Source organism: Melanotaenia boesemani, chromosome 12 (genome assembly GCF_017639745.1).
Source record: "Melanotaenia boesemani isolate fMelBoe1 chromosome 12, fMelBoe1.pri, whole genome shotgun sequence".
NCBI classification, from domain to species: domain Eukaryota; kingdom Metazoa; phylum Chordata; class Actinopteri; order Atheriniformes; family Melanotaeniidae; genus Melanotaenia; species Melanotaenia boesemani.
The window spans coordinates 30023871-30042091 of record NC_055693.1 but is presented as its reverse complement, the minus strand read 5'-3'; the positions used below and the strand labels follow the sequence as shown (position 1 = coordinate 30042091).

The 18221-nt window shown below is 42.1% G+C and overlaps 1 protein-coding gene across 1 annotated transcript; it reads right to left on the bottom strand.

The window, feature by feature from the left end:
- LOC121650702 (protein FAM171B-like) lies at positions 1-15255 on the bottom strand. The gene is made up of 8 exons (XM_042002363.1): positions 14975-15255; positions 8162-8395; positions 7399-7491; positions 7138-7296; positions 5159-5329; positions 3555-3671; positions 3084-3207; positions 1-1337 (listed from the first exon to the last, which is right to left on the bottom strand). The coding sequence occupies exons 1-8, from the start codon at positions 15147-15149 to the stop codon at positions 434-436; spliced, it is 1977 nt and encodes a 658-aa protein (XP_041858297.1). The 5' UTR covers positions 15150-15255; the 3' UTR covers positions 1-433.
- Positions 15256-18221: the final 2966 nt, after the last annotated feature.

Below are 18221 nucleotides of genomic sequence, written 5' to 3'. Positions count from 1 at the left end.
TAAATAAATCTCTTTATTGTGGCATGTAAGAGTTTTTTTCATTTTAAGGCCCAGTATATAATATATACAGCATTACAATAACAACACGTAAGTAAGCATTCAAATCTGAGCAAAACTTCCTCAGTTATAGTCTGACAGTGTTAATATGATCTAGGTCAATCCTCTATGTTCATTTAATAACACATTAATAGACTTTCAAACAAATAAAAGACAATGCATAACCTTTAGTCACTATATGTTATTCTTTGAGTGCACAAGTTAAAAACTGAACACTTGTCGTCTGTTGCACTTGTATGTTGTAATTTGACACTCTTGTTGGTGTAAGAGATTCCAGGATGAGAGGATTTTGCCTGTAATATTTCCACCAGCCGTGTACACTCTGCTTTGAAATGCTGACTTTTCTCCATGCATCTGCTGGCAGACGGGCAGCTTTTTACTGTTTTGGTGTCTGTTTGCTTTTGACAAAAGTAGCATTTCGCTCCAGCGTTACAGCCCTTCTACCAGAGTTCTGGTTTAGTTCGCTCATGTCCACTCCTGAGTCTAAACTGGTTTCTCGACTCTCAATGGGCCTCCGTCTCCTTTGCTGCTCTGACACAGAATAACGGATCTCAGCCGCAGGTTTTCCCTCCAGTGATACAAACCATGCCCGAGAAGGCTGAGGTGAGGGGATCTTCGATAATCCCACCAGGGTATTCACCGAGTGGCGGCCTTCCCTGATTTTATTCAACGTCCCTGGTACTGATAGTGACTCTGGGAGACTGAAAGGAACCCTGGATGTGTTGGCGGAGCCTGCATCCTGAGAGCTCTCTACAACCTCATGCTGATCCTCAGTTTCTGCTACCTGGCTCTGGGTGGGAAATGTACCTTTAGGCTCTGTGGCAGCACCGTTTGAAGCACCCACTCGTGGGAGAGTGGCCGACTTGCTCCATTGAGCCTGCTCCAGGTGCTCCTCCAGCTGAAAGAAAGCTGGAGCAGGAAGAATGGCAACAGGCTGGTTGTAGAAGAAAAAGTTGTCTGTGAGAGATGCAGGAAGTCTGACTTGCTCTGAGCTCTTGTGTGAAAATGTTAGATCACTCAGGTCAGCGTTGAGCTCCAGTTCGTTACACTCCACTGCAATGGCCACAGCAGTGGGGCTGACTATGATATTACTGTTATGCTTCGACATAAAGGAGGCATTGCGTTGATTATCCCCCTGTTCCACCTGGTTCTGACCATCCTGTGGATCACAGACATCCCCTGAAGATGCCTCACAGACATCATCATCGCAGGTAGAGGTGGTTTGGTCTTTTCTTATCACTGGCTGGATCTTGGTTGCTTTACTGTCACTTGGCTCCCTTCTGCAGACAAACAGATTGTTATGAGAATCGATTATTAAACCAACCTATTACTTTTTATTTGAGTTTTTTAAGCATGTAAGTGCAACAGTACGCTAGAGAGCTCAGATTATTTTCATTTGATTGATGCAAAGCTCTTATGGTGACAACAGTGGGTTCAATCAATCCCAGTAGCAGTCAAAATAAAAGATGCAGCTTTAAACTCACCAGACACTTGATTAAGTCCACCTGCTTGTCAAAACAAATATTTAATCAGCCAATCACACGACAGCAACTCAACACATTTAGTCATGTTGACACGGTGAAGGCGACTTGCTTAAGTTCAAACCTGAGCATCAGAATGAGGAAAAAAATTGGATTTAGGTGACTTTGAACATGGCATGGTTGTTGGTCTGAGTATTTCAGAAACTGCTGATCTACTGGGATTTTCACACACAACCCTCTCTAGCGTTTACAGAGAATGGTCTGAAGAAAAGAAAATATCCAGTGAGCAGCAGTTGTCTGGACCAGAATGTCTTGTTGATGTCAGAGATCAGAGGAGAATGGACAGACTGGTTGGAGATATAGAAAGGTGACAGTAACTCAAGTAACCACTGGTTCCAACCAAGGTCTGCTGAACAGCATCTCTGAACACACGACATGTCCAGCCTTGAAGCAGATGGGCTACAGCAGCAGAAGACACACCGGGTGCCTCCTGTCAGCTAAGAACAGGAAACTGAGGCTACAATTCACACACACTCACCAACACTGGACAACAGAAGATAGAGAAACATTGCTGGTCTGATGAGTCGCCATTTCAACTCCACATTCAGATGGTAGGCTCAGAATTTGGTGGAAACATCATGAAAATATGGATCCATCCTGCCTTGTGTCAATGATTCAGGCTAGTAGTAGGGGTGGAATGGTGTGGGGGATAATTTGTTGACACTCTTTAGCTGACCCATTAGTACCATCTCAGTATGGTTTACCTGAGTATTGTTGCTGACCATGTCCATCCCTTTATGACCACAGTGTAGCATCTTCTGATGCTACTTCCAGCAGGATAATGCACCATGTCACACAGCTCAGATCATCTCCAGCTGCTTTCTTTTACATGACAATAAGTTCACTGGACTCCAACGGCCTCCACAGCCACCAGATCTCAGTCCAGTAGAGCAGCTTTGGGATGTGGTGGAACGGGAGATTCTCATCATGGATGCAGCCGACAAACCTGCAGCAACTGTGTGATGCTGTCATGTCAATATGGAGAAAAACCTCTGAGGAATGTTTCCATCACCTTGTTGGATCTATGAATGAAAGCATTCCTGAAGGAAAAAGGATGGTCTAACCCGATACTAGCAAGGTGGACCTGGTAAAGTGGCTGGTGAGTCTAAGCCTCCTGGTAATCCACTGATTGATATTTTTCAGATACAAATGAAGAGATCAAGTAGATTTGTCCTTCTATAAGTATGTGGACACAAGCATCCCAGACCATGTTTGAATTTAGGTTTCACAATCTGATCTCAATGATCCACAGTCCATCCCAAGTGTGTTTACACAATGTGGAGAAAAAGAGAAAATGATCAGATAAGATTCTCTAGCAAAGCATAAATATAAAACGTTTTTAATCAAGTATTCTTTTAACTAATAGTCTATAAAGAATTTTCTTAGACTATAACTTGAAGAAATTTGATGGAACAAAACCATTAAGTTAATCTTCAGCTGTAATTCACAACTTCTAATAAAGATATCACAGACTGACATTATTACCTGCAGTAATATAAGAGTCCAAACAGAAGACAGATGATGGTAACAAGCGTTCCTCCAAAGAGAACCATCAGGAGAAAGAAATGATGGAAGATAAAGTCAACGGGCACGGCGAGATCGAAAAAACCTAAAAAGAAAAAGTTGGATGAAGGGCTCATTTCAATGTAACATGCAATAAGACAACTATAAACATCATCAGTGGCTTTTTTCTTCTAAAAATGTTGTCGATTGCTTTTTTTTAGATTTGTATAAGCTATCTTTCATTTATATTTTCAATAATCCTTATTAACAAACATACAAAATGTTTATTTCCACACGCAGGGAACCAGCCACACCTATCACAAGGTAAACAGCTGCAATGTATTAAGTAACTTCCTGGTACGGCCAAACCTTTGCTGCTTGATTTGAAATATGGTGGTACAGAATTCTACCTTCTATCTGCAGCATTTTAACATCTTCGAAGTGGACACCTGCCTCTGGTCGATGACAAAGGTGCTGCGATCCAGTAACCCAGGTGAGGAGCAGTGAAAGTCCACATCAGTTTTCCATCTACTGACATCACCTTCCCAAGTCCTTTCCGCATCCAACCACCTACACACACATCAGGACAACACACACATCAACAGTGTTGGTAGCAATTTGTTCATTTCTCCTCAAAGATTGTCAAGCTTAATGACTTTAAATTTTCTTGAATAACTGATGTATTATATTGCAAAAGTACAGATAATCTAAGTTGAGTGATTAGTGATTCTATTTGTTAAAGTTTTCTTTCCAAAATTAACATAAAGGTGGTGACACAAACACAATGATGTGTTATAATGACTTAATCAGGACATCTGACGTATAATGACAGTAATTTAACACCATTTATTGTGATCATTCATTTTAATGTATTAGACAGCCTTTACTTTTCCCTGCAGCCTGTAAAGCTGCCAGAAAAACATCTACATCAACATTAAAAAAAACAGTCTGGAAAGTAAGATAGAGACATAATGTGGAGGGGCTGGGGCCATTTGGTTCCCAGGGCACTGGCTGGTTTATTGGGCCGGTTGCGGACCCACTATGGGTGGCTGTCCAAGTTGGTTTGATCCTCCTGGGCATCAGGCAGGGAGAGGTACGTTGTTCTCAGCTTCGTGGGGATCCCTTGCCTCTGTGCAGCCGGTGACCTTTGGGGCTGGCAGCCATTATCCCTGGCCCCCTGGGGCCTATGCTCCATGGCCATGGGGCCTCTGGCTGGGGCTTTCCTCTGCCACCCCCTGGGTGGGTGTGTTGTCCACCCGGTGGCGGCTGCTGCTTGGCAGGGCCTTGGGGTCCACTTTGTCAGCTTCTGGTCCTTGGAGGGGGTGCAGTAGCATCACTATCTCATCCCACTCTCTAACTAATACACATGCTTGTACTGTTGCTGTGTGTAGGTGTAATTCCAGTAACTACAGTAATATTTTTATTTGCTGTTCTTATGTGTGTTGTTTTTATTCATGTTTTCCACAGTTTGTCTTCTCATAGGTGCTCCTGATGATTGTCTGATTTGTTGTCTTACAGAGGCCCTTAAGTTTCTCTACAGGCGTAACAGCTGTTTTTTCTGTTTTGGTTGTCAGTTGTTGCCTTTTGAATCCCGGTCTTGTTTTTTTCCTCTCGTCACATTCCCCCTCCCTTGTTCACCCTCATCTTGTCCAGCATTAAAAAATGAGAAATATCCAAAATGAAGAACAATAATCAAGGATCAAAGGGAGCCTTATAACCTCCTTCACAGAGCTAATCTGTTCAGCACAACAAGACAGCCATCTCTCTGCTGTCATGATGCAGGACAAAATGAAGCAAAAACAAGAAAAAAAAAAGAAAAGATACAGAGATTATAAAACTAAGGAGCTCCTAAATATGAATATGAATGAGTTCATTTAAAGTTAGATGAAGGTTTTTGCTTGCCTAATTGAGATGATTACATATTGATTGCAGGTAAGACTCTTCTATTACCACTGCTGATCCTTTTTACATGCATCGAACTTAAGTTAGTTCATGTTTCATGTCGTTGGCTGGGATAAACAGAAATTTGGATTTGGATGTTTCTGATGGGCACTGACCAACAGTCCTGTTGAAGAACCACGCTGGAACAACATCTGAAGTCTGAAGTCCACGACTATCTGGAACTCTGAGGCTGATCTGGACGTGCCCGCCTATGTTCAGTTCCATGTCTCCGGAGAAAAGCTGCACACTGACGGCCGCCAGCGGGCTCAGCTCCACACTGACGTGTTCTTTGGAGAAGCAGAACATGCTTTAGTGAAGCAGAAGAAGTGTTACGAGCTTTTTTTTTTTCCTTTTCTTAAACCAAACCTTTTGCCAAATGACACACCAGTGCCACAAGCACAGCTATTTGACAATGTTAAGAATTGCTTGCATGATGTGGCTTAAAGGGTTTATTGCTGTCAGCCAGCAGCATCTCTTCTGAGGCTGATTGTTACGGCTGCCTGCCTTTTGCCTAATGATATCTCTTATTTTGCATGCAAATCCCTGTGTGCCATGACCCACCGGGGACTGGATCTGGTCACCACACCTTCACTTCCTGTCAGCTGACTGAGACACTGCTTGGCCTAACGTTGATGTTGCAGCTACACTCAGGGAAATATGAGCCAGCTGCAGCTGGGGACTGCCTGTCGATGCCTTGCAGAGCTTTTGTGGTTGTGATTGTGTACTTTGATTGGTGGAGTTTGATTAGCAAGATTAGTATTTTTTCCACAGTGTTAAAACTGTTGGGCTTTGGGTTTTTATTTCTGCTGACAGTCTTGTTTTCTCTTTCTCCTTCGATGGGTGACAAGTAAAGCCCTTTTGAATTCTCTCTGTTATAATGAGTATAGTTAAAAGTAGAATGTGTTTGGCTAGATCATTTTAGATTGGTAGCTGTATATAGTATGTTACGGTTATAGCATAGCTTTTGGAGCTGCTTCACTTTGTGTTTACATCATTGATTAGTAGGCTAGTTTTTCATTCACCTGTTTATTCTTGGTTTTGCTTCTTTTGTTCTAGCTGGTTTTGAGTTAGAATATCGCACTTCTATTGTGTTCTTTGCTTTAAGCAGCTTCGCTAACCCCAACACGTGTGATTCACCACCCTTTGTATTGGTTGTCAACTACTTGTGACAATAAATTCTAATAGCTCCCATTTTACCACCTGTGCCGTGCTCTTTGTTACACCTCATATTCCCTGGCCAAGTCGGGTCGTAACATTAATCAAAATCAGCTGTGACCTGTAATCTTTTATTATTTCTATTTATTTGAGGGGACATCCAGTTTAGTTGTTTCTTTTTGAGGAATTACAACCATCAACTGGAGCCATAAATAAACTAACAAACTAGTAAAACTTTTACTATAAAAGTAAGAATAAGACTAAGGGTGATAAATATTTGTACGTGTGTGTGGATAATGGTGAAGTCATATATATGCATTCTTCTTTGTGATGCATGCATTGGACAGAGTTTTGAGGTTCATTGCAAACCAAACTGCTCACACACCAGTGCACACAGTATTCTCAAGCTGGAAGGTCTCTGTCCTTCCATAGACTCAAACACTGAAATAGTTGTATTTATAAAACTATTCTGGGTCTGCTTCCAATGAATAGACTTATATTCTTTATAAAGAGTCATTATGGTCTTGTCATCTATACCCAAAGTCTGTACTGAATAGGGGGAAAAGTAAAGTATTTAGGTTTGCTGCTTCCTTTGCTCGGAATAAACTGTAAAATCAGCTCAGTCTGAAGGAGCTGGTTCCAGCTAATGAATTTAGGATAATTTTAGTGAAAAAAGAAGCAGATACATGATCACCCTGCCCCCTTTTAGTTTGCAGTGACTGTGGTTTTTACATTCTGGTATTTTAACCCTTAACTTGTGTTTTTATTACTTATTTTTAATTATTTTTTACATGTATGTTTTTGTTACTGCTGTTTATCTTGGCCAGAACACTGCTGGAAAAGAGAATGTATATTCTTGTTGAATAAATGTTAAGTTAAAACAAAATAAAACAAATAAATGTACATTGGGCATGACATGCCTCCGTATAAATACATGTACCTGATTTGGAGATGATGATGCCCTGTGTATTCAGAGAGCCGCCCTGCTCTGAAGTCAGGTCAGGAATAGTGACGTAGGCTTTAACTGAGGTGAGGTTGCCGCTGTCTGTGAGGTTCAGGAGGCTTTTTGGAAACCTGACGATGGGCTGAGATGAAGTGTCTAGACATGAATGAAATGATAATCAGGTTCTAGCAAAATGCTTGAAAAGAGCAATAAAAATAAAGAAAAAAAGGGAAGGGGTGCTGTGTGAAAAATCTTTACCAGCTGTTTTTCCAGTGATCAGGACTGAATCTTCAAAGAGCCAGATGCTGCCCTGAGTGAGACTGAGCATTGACACAGTCGCGGATGAAAAGACTGCCCCAATAATAAAGAAAGAAGGTGGAAGGAGTGTTACTCAAAATTAAGATGTCAAAGTTTAGAGTTTTTCCACTAGATGGCAGCGTTGCATTTTCTTTCGTCAGCTCTATTATATTTACTCTGCACAGACCCATTCAGTATGAGACCTGAACCAAATCCCAGTCCTTCTACAGTCTGACCAGACCCCCCTCTTTCATTTTTGCTGATAGAGTAGGTCAGTTCACAGCTGTTGGTCTCCAACATACCAGTCGAAGGGCTAGATGACAATTTTTTCTTGATCCCTAAAAGAAAAGAAGCACCTTACATCTGCAGAACCGAGGGGCAGGGCCAAGGGGAGGAATTAGGATTGCTGGAAGGGGCTTATCTAAAATTCCCAACCACAATAGCTCAGGATTCTCTGTCCTAATACTGAGCTCTGCAGACGAAAGCCAAACAGCAGAGACACACATGCAAGAAACATTTTCAGAGGTGAGGCCAGCTAATTAGGAAAAGCATGAGTAAGATTTAGCCTTTCTTTGACACCCCAGCACCCAAACTGTAAGTGAGCCAATTTGATCACAAAGGATAAAATTGTTGAGACTTTTTTGGTGTTCTCATTAGATATGAGTAGGTTTTTACAGTAAAATGGCAAGTGATGTGCTGTGAGAGTTTGTGTGTGGAAACATACTTGGTATTCTGTTGGTTTGACATGGTAGCAGTGCAGGGATGTAGCCAGCCTTGTTGGCTACGACCGTGATGGGCAGCCCTGAGTGATAAGGAACATGAAGCAAAGTGCTGCCGTCCACCCCGCTCAAAGCTGTGTTGTTCTTGGTGTAGTTGACGAAGACCTCTACAACTGCCTGACTCAGTTCCTGATGACTTAGCATGTCGTTCACCTGGACCCTCAGATTAAAGGTGGAATCTAAGGGGAAATAAAACAATAATACTACCAATCATGGCCAAAACTTGTCCTTGCAAGCTTGTGTATGGCAGAAAGGGTTGCTGGAAATATATAATAATTACATAATTTACAACATAATCACATCTACTACAGCAAACAAATGACTAATAAATAAACAATCAAATAAAAAAAGCACTCCTCACTAACAATTCAAACTCCAGGTTACATTTTATTAAGATGCTGCATGGTGTTCCTGCTGTTTCACCCCTCTATTTTCTGACAGAATGGAGTTGGCTGCGATTTCCAATTAACCTAGATGGGACCTTATTGACAACTCAACAGGGAAACTAATTTGTGGAATCCCTCGAGGATATCAGTCAATTAATCCCAACAAAGTGTAAAGACGACATAAATGCCAACAATAAATTGTGCAATTAGTACAGCAAAGTCTTCAGTTTGCTGTTCACACAACTTGATGCCACATCAGCATGCAGCTACATACCTTCCATATTTCCAGCAGGGAGCTCCAATCACTGCATGCTTTCAGGCAGCTCCAAGAGGATCCCTTTGAAGGCTCAATAATGATCATGTAGAACGTTGCCCAATTAGCCACTCACAGTACACACCAACACCCCATAATAAACTCATTATAACAAGGCTTTACAGCTGAGAGGTAATGTGTTGCATAACAATGACAGAATACTCAATAAACTATCACCGCACGCCTCTATGTGACTCTATGGGATGGCTCTGGAAACATCTTTAGTGACGTTCCTGTAATCATTGGGTGTTTCAGGTCTTTTGACCTCATACACCCTAATCCAGGTGACCCAGCCAACGCTGACCACACCTCGCCTCGTTTCCAGATGGCTAGTTAGCAACCCTGCCTCCAAGGGTCTCTTCTCTTGAGCCCCCTCTGCGTTTTCGACGATACTTCGGGTGGCTCTCCGTTTCCTCTTTCTCTTGATACCCAAATTCCTGAAGGCTCTGGCCAGAAAATGGGCCAAAAAACCTCTGCAACCCACTTTTACTGCAGCCTGTTGACAGTCTGCGGTGCTATTAATTCAGGGTGGTAGTATGAATTAATAGTGGCAATGAAGATAGCAGATAGCACCAATAATTGATGATCAACAGATGGAGGAAACATGATCAAGCTGCACTGAACAGAATGCTTATTTGGGTGATGGCTCAGTTTGTAAAATATGATGCAAAAGGTTCTTGAGACTGTTTGAATTTCTTTCGGCCCATTAATTTGGTTGTAAGCATGTTATAAGATCTAGATGTGTACATCAACAAATGAACTCAGGCAAACAAATGAAGTCTGGACAATGCAAGGTGTTGAGGCTTAACAATGAACATGAATTAACAATAAATATGCAGTTTACATCCCACTTAATGATGACATCGACATTCAGTGTCTCATTATGTCACAATAAAGCTGCTAAATGGGATGTGGTACACAGAGCAGAGGAGAAGTGCAAGTTAGGTTCCTTGTGTGGTACCTGGTACCAAAAAGTTATCTGGGAAGTAGGCTTGGATGAAGGACGTATCTCCCACGCTGTCAGGGGAAAGTCCTGGGGTTACTTTTACAGAGGAGCAGGAGAGGAGCAGTAGAGTGTGAGGATTCATTTGGGCATTTAATCTGTACATTGTGAATAAATTCCACCCTTGACCTTTGTTTATATGCCATGCAACACATAGACACGACTGGGCTTGGAAGCAGTGTGCAGGGCCTACTGCATCATATGTGAAAAACCCTTTGGTGCTAACACTGGCTCTCAGTGTCACGCTATGTCTTGCTACATGATGACACTTACACTCCGTCTCTGTGTATCTCACTTAATGATAAAAGACATCTCGCCAACTTTTTGCCAATATTGTTGCTCAACTTGTCATTATGTTCCACTACAGTTGACAAAAGTTGTCACTTGATGTCTAACCACATCTCATGATGTAAAGAGCTACATTTATCTTCGCGTCAGTATTTGAAGTCTTTCTATCTGATCATGTATCCATTCAATACCACTGATTTAACCACAGAGCTTATAAGGAAGGTGGTTGGAGGCAGTACAAGGATCTAAAATAAGACTATCAAGCACACATTGGCAACATATTTGCACTAGGAGGCTATCCCAAAGCTACCTTGATCAATAAGTCTGCACCGGTAACTAGGCGGCTGGTGGTGGCAAATGAGAAAGTGACAACTCTTTCCACCTGAGTCTAACACAGAGTAACTCTCTGGTTGTTACTGCAGTCTAAGGCTGAAAAACTTGCTTTAGATTACACACAATTTTCATGGCTTGCATTAGGCAGCTTCCACCATCAGGGTGTGAATGTGTGTGTGAATGGGTGAAAGTGATGTATTTTGTAAAGTGCTTTGGGTAAACGTGCTATACAAATACAGACCATTTACAATTTACCATTTGTCTGAAGCACCATTTGTACACATCCTCTGAAATTAACGCTGTGTGTCTGCAAGCAGCAATATGAAAGTAACTACTAGTGGCAGAGTAGGGACCAATGTTACTGATGTAAGGTCAGAGGGTCAACAGTGGTAAAATTATGGAAACGTTCAAAGACAAGACATGCTTGTTTAGGGGTCTTATATACAGTCTAGGATGCCACTGCTGTCATTTTTCTGCTGTGACCTCAAAATGAATCAGACACTAATATCCTCTGCTGATGTCATGTTTATTATTTCGTTTACATCTGACAAATTTGGCAACTTTATTCAGTCTACGTTCTCTTATGTGCCCCCTAGTGGAATCCTCTGGTAAGAAACGTGGTACACTATGTGAACAATTCAGCCGCCTCTGGGAACATAAGATTACACAGCGAGCATATTCTCGGCCAAGGCTCTCACATAAAGTACCACCTGACTGCTCCAGTCTCTCTTGCAAAGACATGTTTTACCTCACTGGAACTTCCTAGTAAAAAACAAACAGGAATAATAAAATCTAACTAATTTACTTCTAAGTGTTTCTTGTTTATTATTCCAAAGTAGAAAAGCCAGAACAACTAAGTAGCACCTTTCAGGCAGGACAGTTAAGGAATGTCCTTGCTACGAAACTGTATAAACCTTTAGGCTCCAAGACATCAACAGAAAAGAAAAATATGGTTTATAGCTAAAACACATTAGCTGGCCACAGAGTGTGTGAGAAAATGTTGGAAATTCATTATTCATGTAAATAAAGACGATCACTCCACAGGTGATGTTTTAACTCGTGACGCTTCACCTCTGATCCAACTCGTTCACTGTTTTGTTGAACAGCTTTTCCTCTGCTACCTTTCCACTCTCTCTTTACCTTTGCTATAAAACTTTTCACACAACCACTCATTCTATTACTATTCTTTTCTTAAATCTCACTTCTGCTGTCATACTCCTTCCAGTCCCCAACTCCACCTTCTGCAGTTCCCCACGATGTCATTAGAAGTCTGCTTCTTCAAAGCCCACCACCAGCGTCCGAACTCTGAGACTTACCCATCATCCGCCGTGTCATGTTAAGCCTTGATGTAGCATCAGAGTCTAATTATTTATTCTAATTATTATACGCCAATCAATTTGCTTCAACCTCTGGTTTAAACTCTCCTTACTGAAATGAGGATGGTGATTTTGTCAGATGATGCTGTGGTTCTGGTTAGTCACCGTTTTAGACTTTGCCATCGGACAAATGGAACATAAACATTCTAAATAAGAGCAGCTTTATTATAATAAAGCTAATAATTGCCATCTCATTACGGAGTGACACCTTTCTCTATTTTGGATTTGTGGACAAACATAATAATTAAATGTTTTCTTGTTATGCTTGGCTATAGAAAGACAGCTACATTATTAGGTGTTATTGTGGTGGTGCAGCACTATTAGACTTATTAAGCAGCCCAGAAACAAGACTCTTGAAAACATAATTGTGCACAAATGAGCTCCATACAAACTTGTAAATATCCAACAATTATTACACCTTTAAATTTTCAATTTGTCCAAGTTTAGCTTTCCAAGCATCACCTAGCAAGTTCTTTAAAAATATGTGAATTAATCCGTGTGTGAAGGTGACTCCAAACAGCACAATTTTATTCAACAAAACCAAGCTATGTTTAAAAAACAGCTCTGTGCCAAGAGGCTTACTATGCAGCTGCAAAACTCTGCCAGCACCTGGTACAACCAAGGTATCTTCCCTCACCTTCTGCCCTGCTATAAATATTGCCTTCTGAACTGTCCTGCTTCTGTGCAGCCTGGACTGAAACGTGTGTTTGGGAAACCATAAATCTCAGCAGCCAGCTTGTCATCAACTAGGTAGCTATTTTTTTGCAAGGAGGCCATAAAGAAACCCTTATTCTGATTTTTCTTTCTTTTTTTTATCTGCAAAGTGCTGAAGCATTGCTATAGCAGCAATATCTCCACTCATTATGCTATAAGCATCTTTCTATAACAGCGATAAAAAGAACCCTGACAGTAGTGCTGGCTGAATTGCTGCTCATAATCCTGCTGCTAGAAAGATCTGCCAAAAGGTTTACTGAGAACTCATGAAGCCATGGTTTATGCTACAGGCTTTCAGCAAGGGCCAAAGTCAGACAACCAGATCAACTCACATCACTGCTATCTTACACAGACAAACGCCTTGAGCTACTGGGAGTGCCTCTGTTTTTAACCACCAACATGAAGCTGCCATTCACATTTTGGCTGTGTCAACCTGCCAAGACAGACAACCTCAGCTGTTCAATATGTGCGTCCTGCCTTACAGAAGGGGGTCATGCAATCTGAAGTGGAGGTGTTTTGTGCCAGATTACTATAATCGCCCCCGTTTGGCGACTGAACCGCACCACAAAGAGGTTTATGAAGAGGATAGAAATGGGTTGCTTGAGGCCACCGAGTGCAGATGAGATGGATCCAGTGTTGCCTCTGATGTGGGTTGAATACTATTATTATGAAGCACGCAACAGCACAGATGTTATCTAAAAAAATTTAAAAAATGCAGTTCCCTCTCAGCTGAAAAGTTTTTCAATTTGCACACATTTGAGTTGAACAAATATTAAATCATGAAGCTCTCACCCTGGAATTGCGTCTGCGTCTGTATGAAGCCAAAATGAGCAGATATAACATTAGAAATTTATCATTTTCTCGAAGATTATGAAAAACATAAATAAATCGGATGCACAGGAAGGAACACAAACATGCAGACTGGTCAGTCTGGTGAGACCACCAGGCAACACAGACAGATGGTCCAGCAGGGATTTATCTGTTATGACCCCCCCCACCCCACATCAACCCTGCATGTGTTGGAATTAGGCCATATATTCCGCTAATGGAGAAAAACACAAGCGTGGCCTTTGATTCGTTTCTTCATGTGTCTGCCTTAACATACTAAAGTGACTTTTGAGCTAAGAGATGCTCTGGGTGGAGGTGAACCAACAAACCCCCCCTTTATTCCTGTAGTTAATTAATTCCTACATTCCCAAAGGGGTGAATGATTAAAGTCTCTAAATCTGTTGCTCTGCTCATTAAGTAGCAGAACAATGAAGATGTTAATCTCAGCATGGAAGAGGTGACCATCTGCATTTCTAATCTCTGTTTTGAAGCGTTTTAATTTCTATCTAGTACAAGCAGAGAGTGGGCAGTCAACCGATGGGGGCAGGGAGGGTGGGAGGAGAGAGTTTGGCAGCACTCAGCTGCAAGCCAGCAGGGGAGGAGGAGGAAGAGCAAGAGGGAGGAAGGGTGGAGGTGGCTGTACCAGAGACAACAGCATGCTTGGCTAACATTTCCATGAGTCGTCCACAACACAGACAGGGGGGCTCATGTGATGGCGGATGGTAATGTACTCCTACATCAGCATGAATTAGTCATGAATCACTTGATAAGCGAACAGGGTCACAAATCCCTCTTTCAGCTCCTCGTTGCCACTCCGCTGTGAGCAAAAAAGCCTGTCAGGACAAGTTCAAGAGGGGGACAGACATGCTTCACAGAGAAGAGGAGGGCATCTACTTTCACTTCAATTTTCTAAATAAAAACAGCCAGCAGGAGACAAACTGAACAAGTTTAAAGGGAGAACCATTCTGTTGAAGTGTAAATATCTGATCTGCATGAAATTGGGATGCAAATTGAGTCTCATTAACTGTCTGAGCTGCTTTCCAAGAACATGTTTTACAGCTTTTTCTCTCCTCTTAATTTGGCATCTTCATAAAAAAATGTTAACCAACTGCCAAACCACTTTAAATGTTAATATGTCATAATATTGTAAATGATGTCCATATGAAATGATAAACGGCTGCCTGATGGTGGTGATGCCGTTCACAGAGACAGATGGAGAGGCCGTTACTCATGAGGAGTCAGCTCCCACATCACTTATTCCTCATGAACAGATGAGTAGATCTGCGAGCAAATCCTCATACAGATGGTCCGGGCTCAGTGAATGAGGACATTTTAAGGCTCTAATCTGATACAACCATCCTTTTAGTGTGATGGCGCAGAATATAAACGAAATGTCAACAAACGGATCTACATTATACCCCGGCAACTTTTTCGTTTATTTTCAGCTTAATTGACAAATTTTAATCGACCCACGGAGCAGAAAAAGCATGTAAGCTTCTACTGGAGTTCGTGCAAACCTGGCAGGGCTTGTTGTCGCTGCTGAAAAGGCTCTTGTTTCATGTGATCCAGTTTTGAGAAGTTCCTGTCATCGTTATGCAGGACGTGTCCCGCAGCCGGATTCAACTCTCCGGTCTTCTCTCCATTTCTGCATGAAACCAGCGCGAGTAACAGGCAGCCCCCGAAAAGGCGCATGGCTTTCAAAAAGTTGGTGATCGATGGATCTTTGATCCAGTTTTCATCCACAAGTCGTTGAAGAAATGTTGCTGATCTCAGTGCGCTGCCGTCCCAACTTCTTGTCTGTCAGTCACTCTAAACTGCGAAGAAAACTCCGCCCCTAAACCCCCCACCCCCACCCCACCATGAGGCCCACACTCATCTATCTATCTATCTATCTATCTAATCTCGTTACAGAATAACCTAATGTAGGTATCCATCAAATCCCAGGGGTGTTGCTAGAATCTTGAAACACTGGGGGCTTGGCCCACCCCTATCATCAAGACACAATAAGTAAAGGGTTTTATTAAGTCCCTAGGCATCTTCAGCAGTATACACACACAGCCAATCAAATAAAAAAGATACATAAATTAAAATAATAAACACTAAAAACTAATCAAAATAAATAAATGAGTCAATGTAAATGTCTTGTTAATCAAATTGTAAAATTTCTTATTAAAGTGTACTTTAGATCTTTTAAAAAAATATTTCTGCATCAGTTTGTTTCACATTTTGGCAAACTACATCTTCTGTAAGATAAAAAAAAAAAAGAAAAAAGAAAATGGAACTCTTCAAACTCTCATTTCTTCAAGGGGATGAATATAGTGGAACAGAATCTTTTAACGATCTTTGAAGACACGATAGAAAGAAAAAGAAAAAAATGCATATAAAAACTAACAAACAACCAGACAAGTGGGGATGACCAGCAAAAAAATATAAAAATTAAAGCGCTAAACTGTGTTTTATCTCAAAACCTGTTTAAACAACTATAATAGGGAGGAAAAAAAACGGATTCTATTTGCAGCAGTTATTCCTGAATAATGGCTGTATATCCTCCACCTCTACTTCTTTGTGGTGCTTCAGATGCTCAGATGTGTGCATCCTTAAAGTCTTCTGCTGTGGACTCATTACGTGTCATGATTCCATGTGCGTGAATATTAAAAGCAAAACATTAGAAAATACATCAGCTAGTCCAACTTGAGTAAAGACTTAGCAACTGAACTTGTTCACGTTGAACGGCTAAAAGTAATCATGTCATAACAATCACTACTTACTTTGCTATAGGTGAAATTACTGTCAGTAATAAATTTGGACAACAACCACATTCGGTGGTGGTTGCATTGCACTTAAGGGAAGAACTGTAATGACAGTTGTAGCCAGAGCAGGTTTTAGGTAGTTAAAGACAACAAAGCGAAAACACCTGACTCTATAAATACCCAATTATCCATAAATTTAAGTTGACTGAACTTACCTTCAACTTCTGAGCAGATCAGAATGAACAGTTGCTTGCTTCAGCTAAAGCATAAGCAGCAGAGAATCAGCAGGACTGCAGAGAAAATCATTGGCTACCCTCTGGCTTCTCTGGAGAACATTGCAAACACCCACTGCATCAGCAGAGCAAGGAAGATCTGGGCAGACAGCACCCACCCTGGCCAGCAGCTGTTCAGCCTGCTACCATCATGGAAAAGATTTAGATCCCTCAAATGCAGAACAAACAGGCTGAGAGACTGTTTTTTCCCATGGTCTGTCAGGCTGCTGAACTCTAACAATACAGTTAATTGACCTTCAATAGCACGGCTTAGATATTTATTATTTTATTGGTTTTATTCATCATTGCCATCTGTGATATTGTATACATATATATTGGATTTTGTATGACTGGTATTAAAGTTTTTGCTTTGATATGTACATACGATTTTATTATTTGTGTTTAAAGGTACCATCAGTGGCAGCTACCTATATTTTCGTCATGCCTTCCTGTATGGTGACAATAAATTATTATTATTATTATTATTACTACTATTATTTTTTTTTCAATATTATTATCCTTCCATCCATCCATTGTCTGCCGCTTACCTGGGGTTGGGTCGCGGAGGCAGCAGCCTAAGCAGGGAAACCCAGACTTCCTTCTTCCCGGCCACATTCACCAGCTTGTCCGAGGGGATCCTGAGGCGTTCCCAGGCCAGCCGAGAGATGTAGTCTGTCCAGCGTGTCCTGGGTCTTCCCTGGGGCCTCTTTCCGTTGGGACGTGCCCAGAACACCTCACCAGGGAGGCATCCAGGAGGCATCCTGACCATATGCCCAAGCCATCTCATCTGGCTCCTCTCGATGCAGAGGAGCAGCGACTCTACTCTGAACCCCTCCCAGATCACCAAAACGTCCTCAAGGGAGAGCCCAGTCACCATGAGGAGAAAACTCATTTCGGCTGCTTGTATTTGCGATCTTGTTCTTTCGGTCACTACCCACAGCTTGTGACCATAGGTGAGGGTAGGGAACATAGATTGACCGGTAAATCGAGAGCTTTGCCTTTTGGCTCAGCTCCCTCTCCACCACGACAGACCAAATGCAGAGTCCGCATCACTGCAGACGCCACACTGATCCGCCTGCCAATCTCTTTGGATTTGGAGGTGCTGCAGCTGCTTCACACTCGGCTGCGAATCGTTCCAGTGAAAGCTGAAGATTGCCTGATGAAGCCAATAGAACCACATCATCCGCAAAGAGCAGAGACCCAATCCTGAGGCTACCAAACCGGATCCACTCAACACCTCGGCTGCTCCTAGAAATTCTGTCCATAAACGTTATGAACAGAATCTGTGACAAAGGGCAGCTTTGGCTGAGTCCAACGCTCACCGGAAACGACTCTGATTTACTGCCGGCAATGCGGACCGATGCCCCCTCTAAGACCCTAAGGAGAGTGTAGAGCTGGTCCACTGTTTCACGACCGGGACGAAAACCACACTGCTCCTCCTCAATCCGAGGTTCGACTATCTGACAGACCCTCCTCTCCAGCATCCCTGAATAGACCTTACCAGGGAGGCTGATGAGTGTAATCCCCCTGTAGTTGGAGCACACCCTCCTGTCCCCCTTTTTGAAGAGGGGGACCACTACCCCAGTCTGCCAGTCCAGTGGAACTGTCCCAGATGTCCACGCCATTCTGCAGAGGCGTGTCAGCCAAGACAGCCCTACAGCATCTACAGCCTTAAGGAACTCTGGGCGGCCCTCATCCACTCCCAGAACCCTGTCACTTAGGAACTTTATATCCACCTCAGC

What these genes read in the sequence shown, in the direction of transcription:
- LOC121650702 (XM_042002363.1), bottom strand. Translation starts at nt 15,149, where the DNA reads ATGCGCCTTTTCGGGGGCTGCCTGTTACTCGCGCTGGTTTCATGCAGA. An exon ending in TCAAACCAACAGAATACCAA is followed by an intron (nt 7,492 to 8,161) that starts GTATGTTTCCAC and finishes TTATTGGGGCAG; the next exon opens with TCTTTTCATCCGCGACTGTG. An exon ending in CATCATCATCTCCAAATCAG is followed by an intron (nt 5,330 to 7,137) that starts GTACATGTATTT and finishes GCTTCTCCAAAG; the next exon opens with AACACGTCAGTGTGGAGCTG.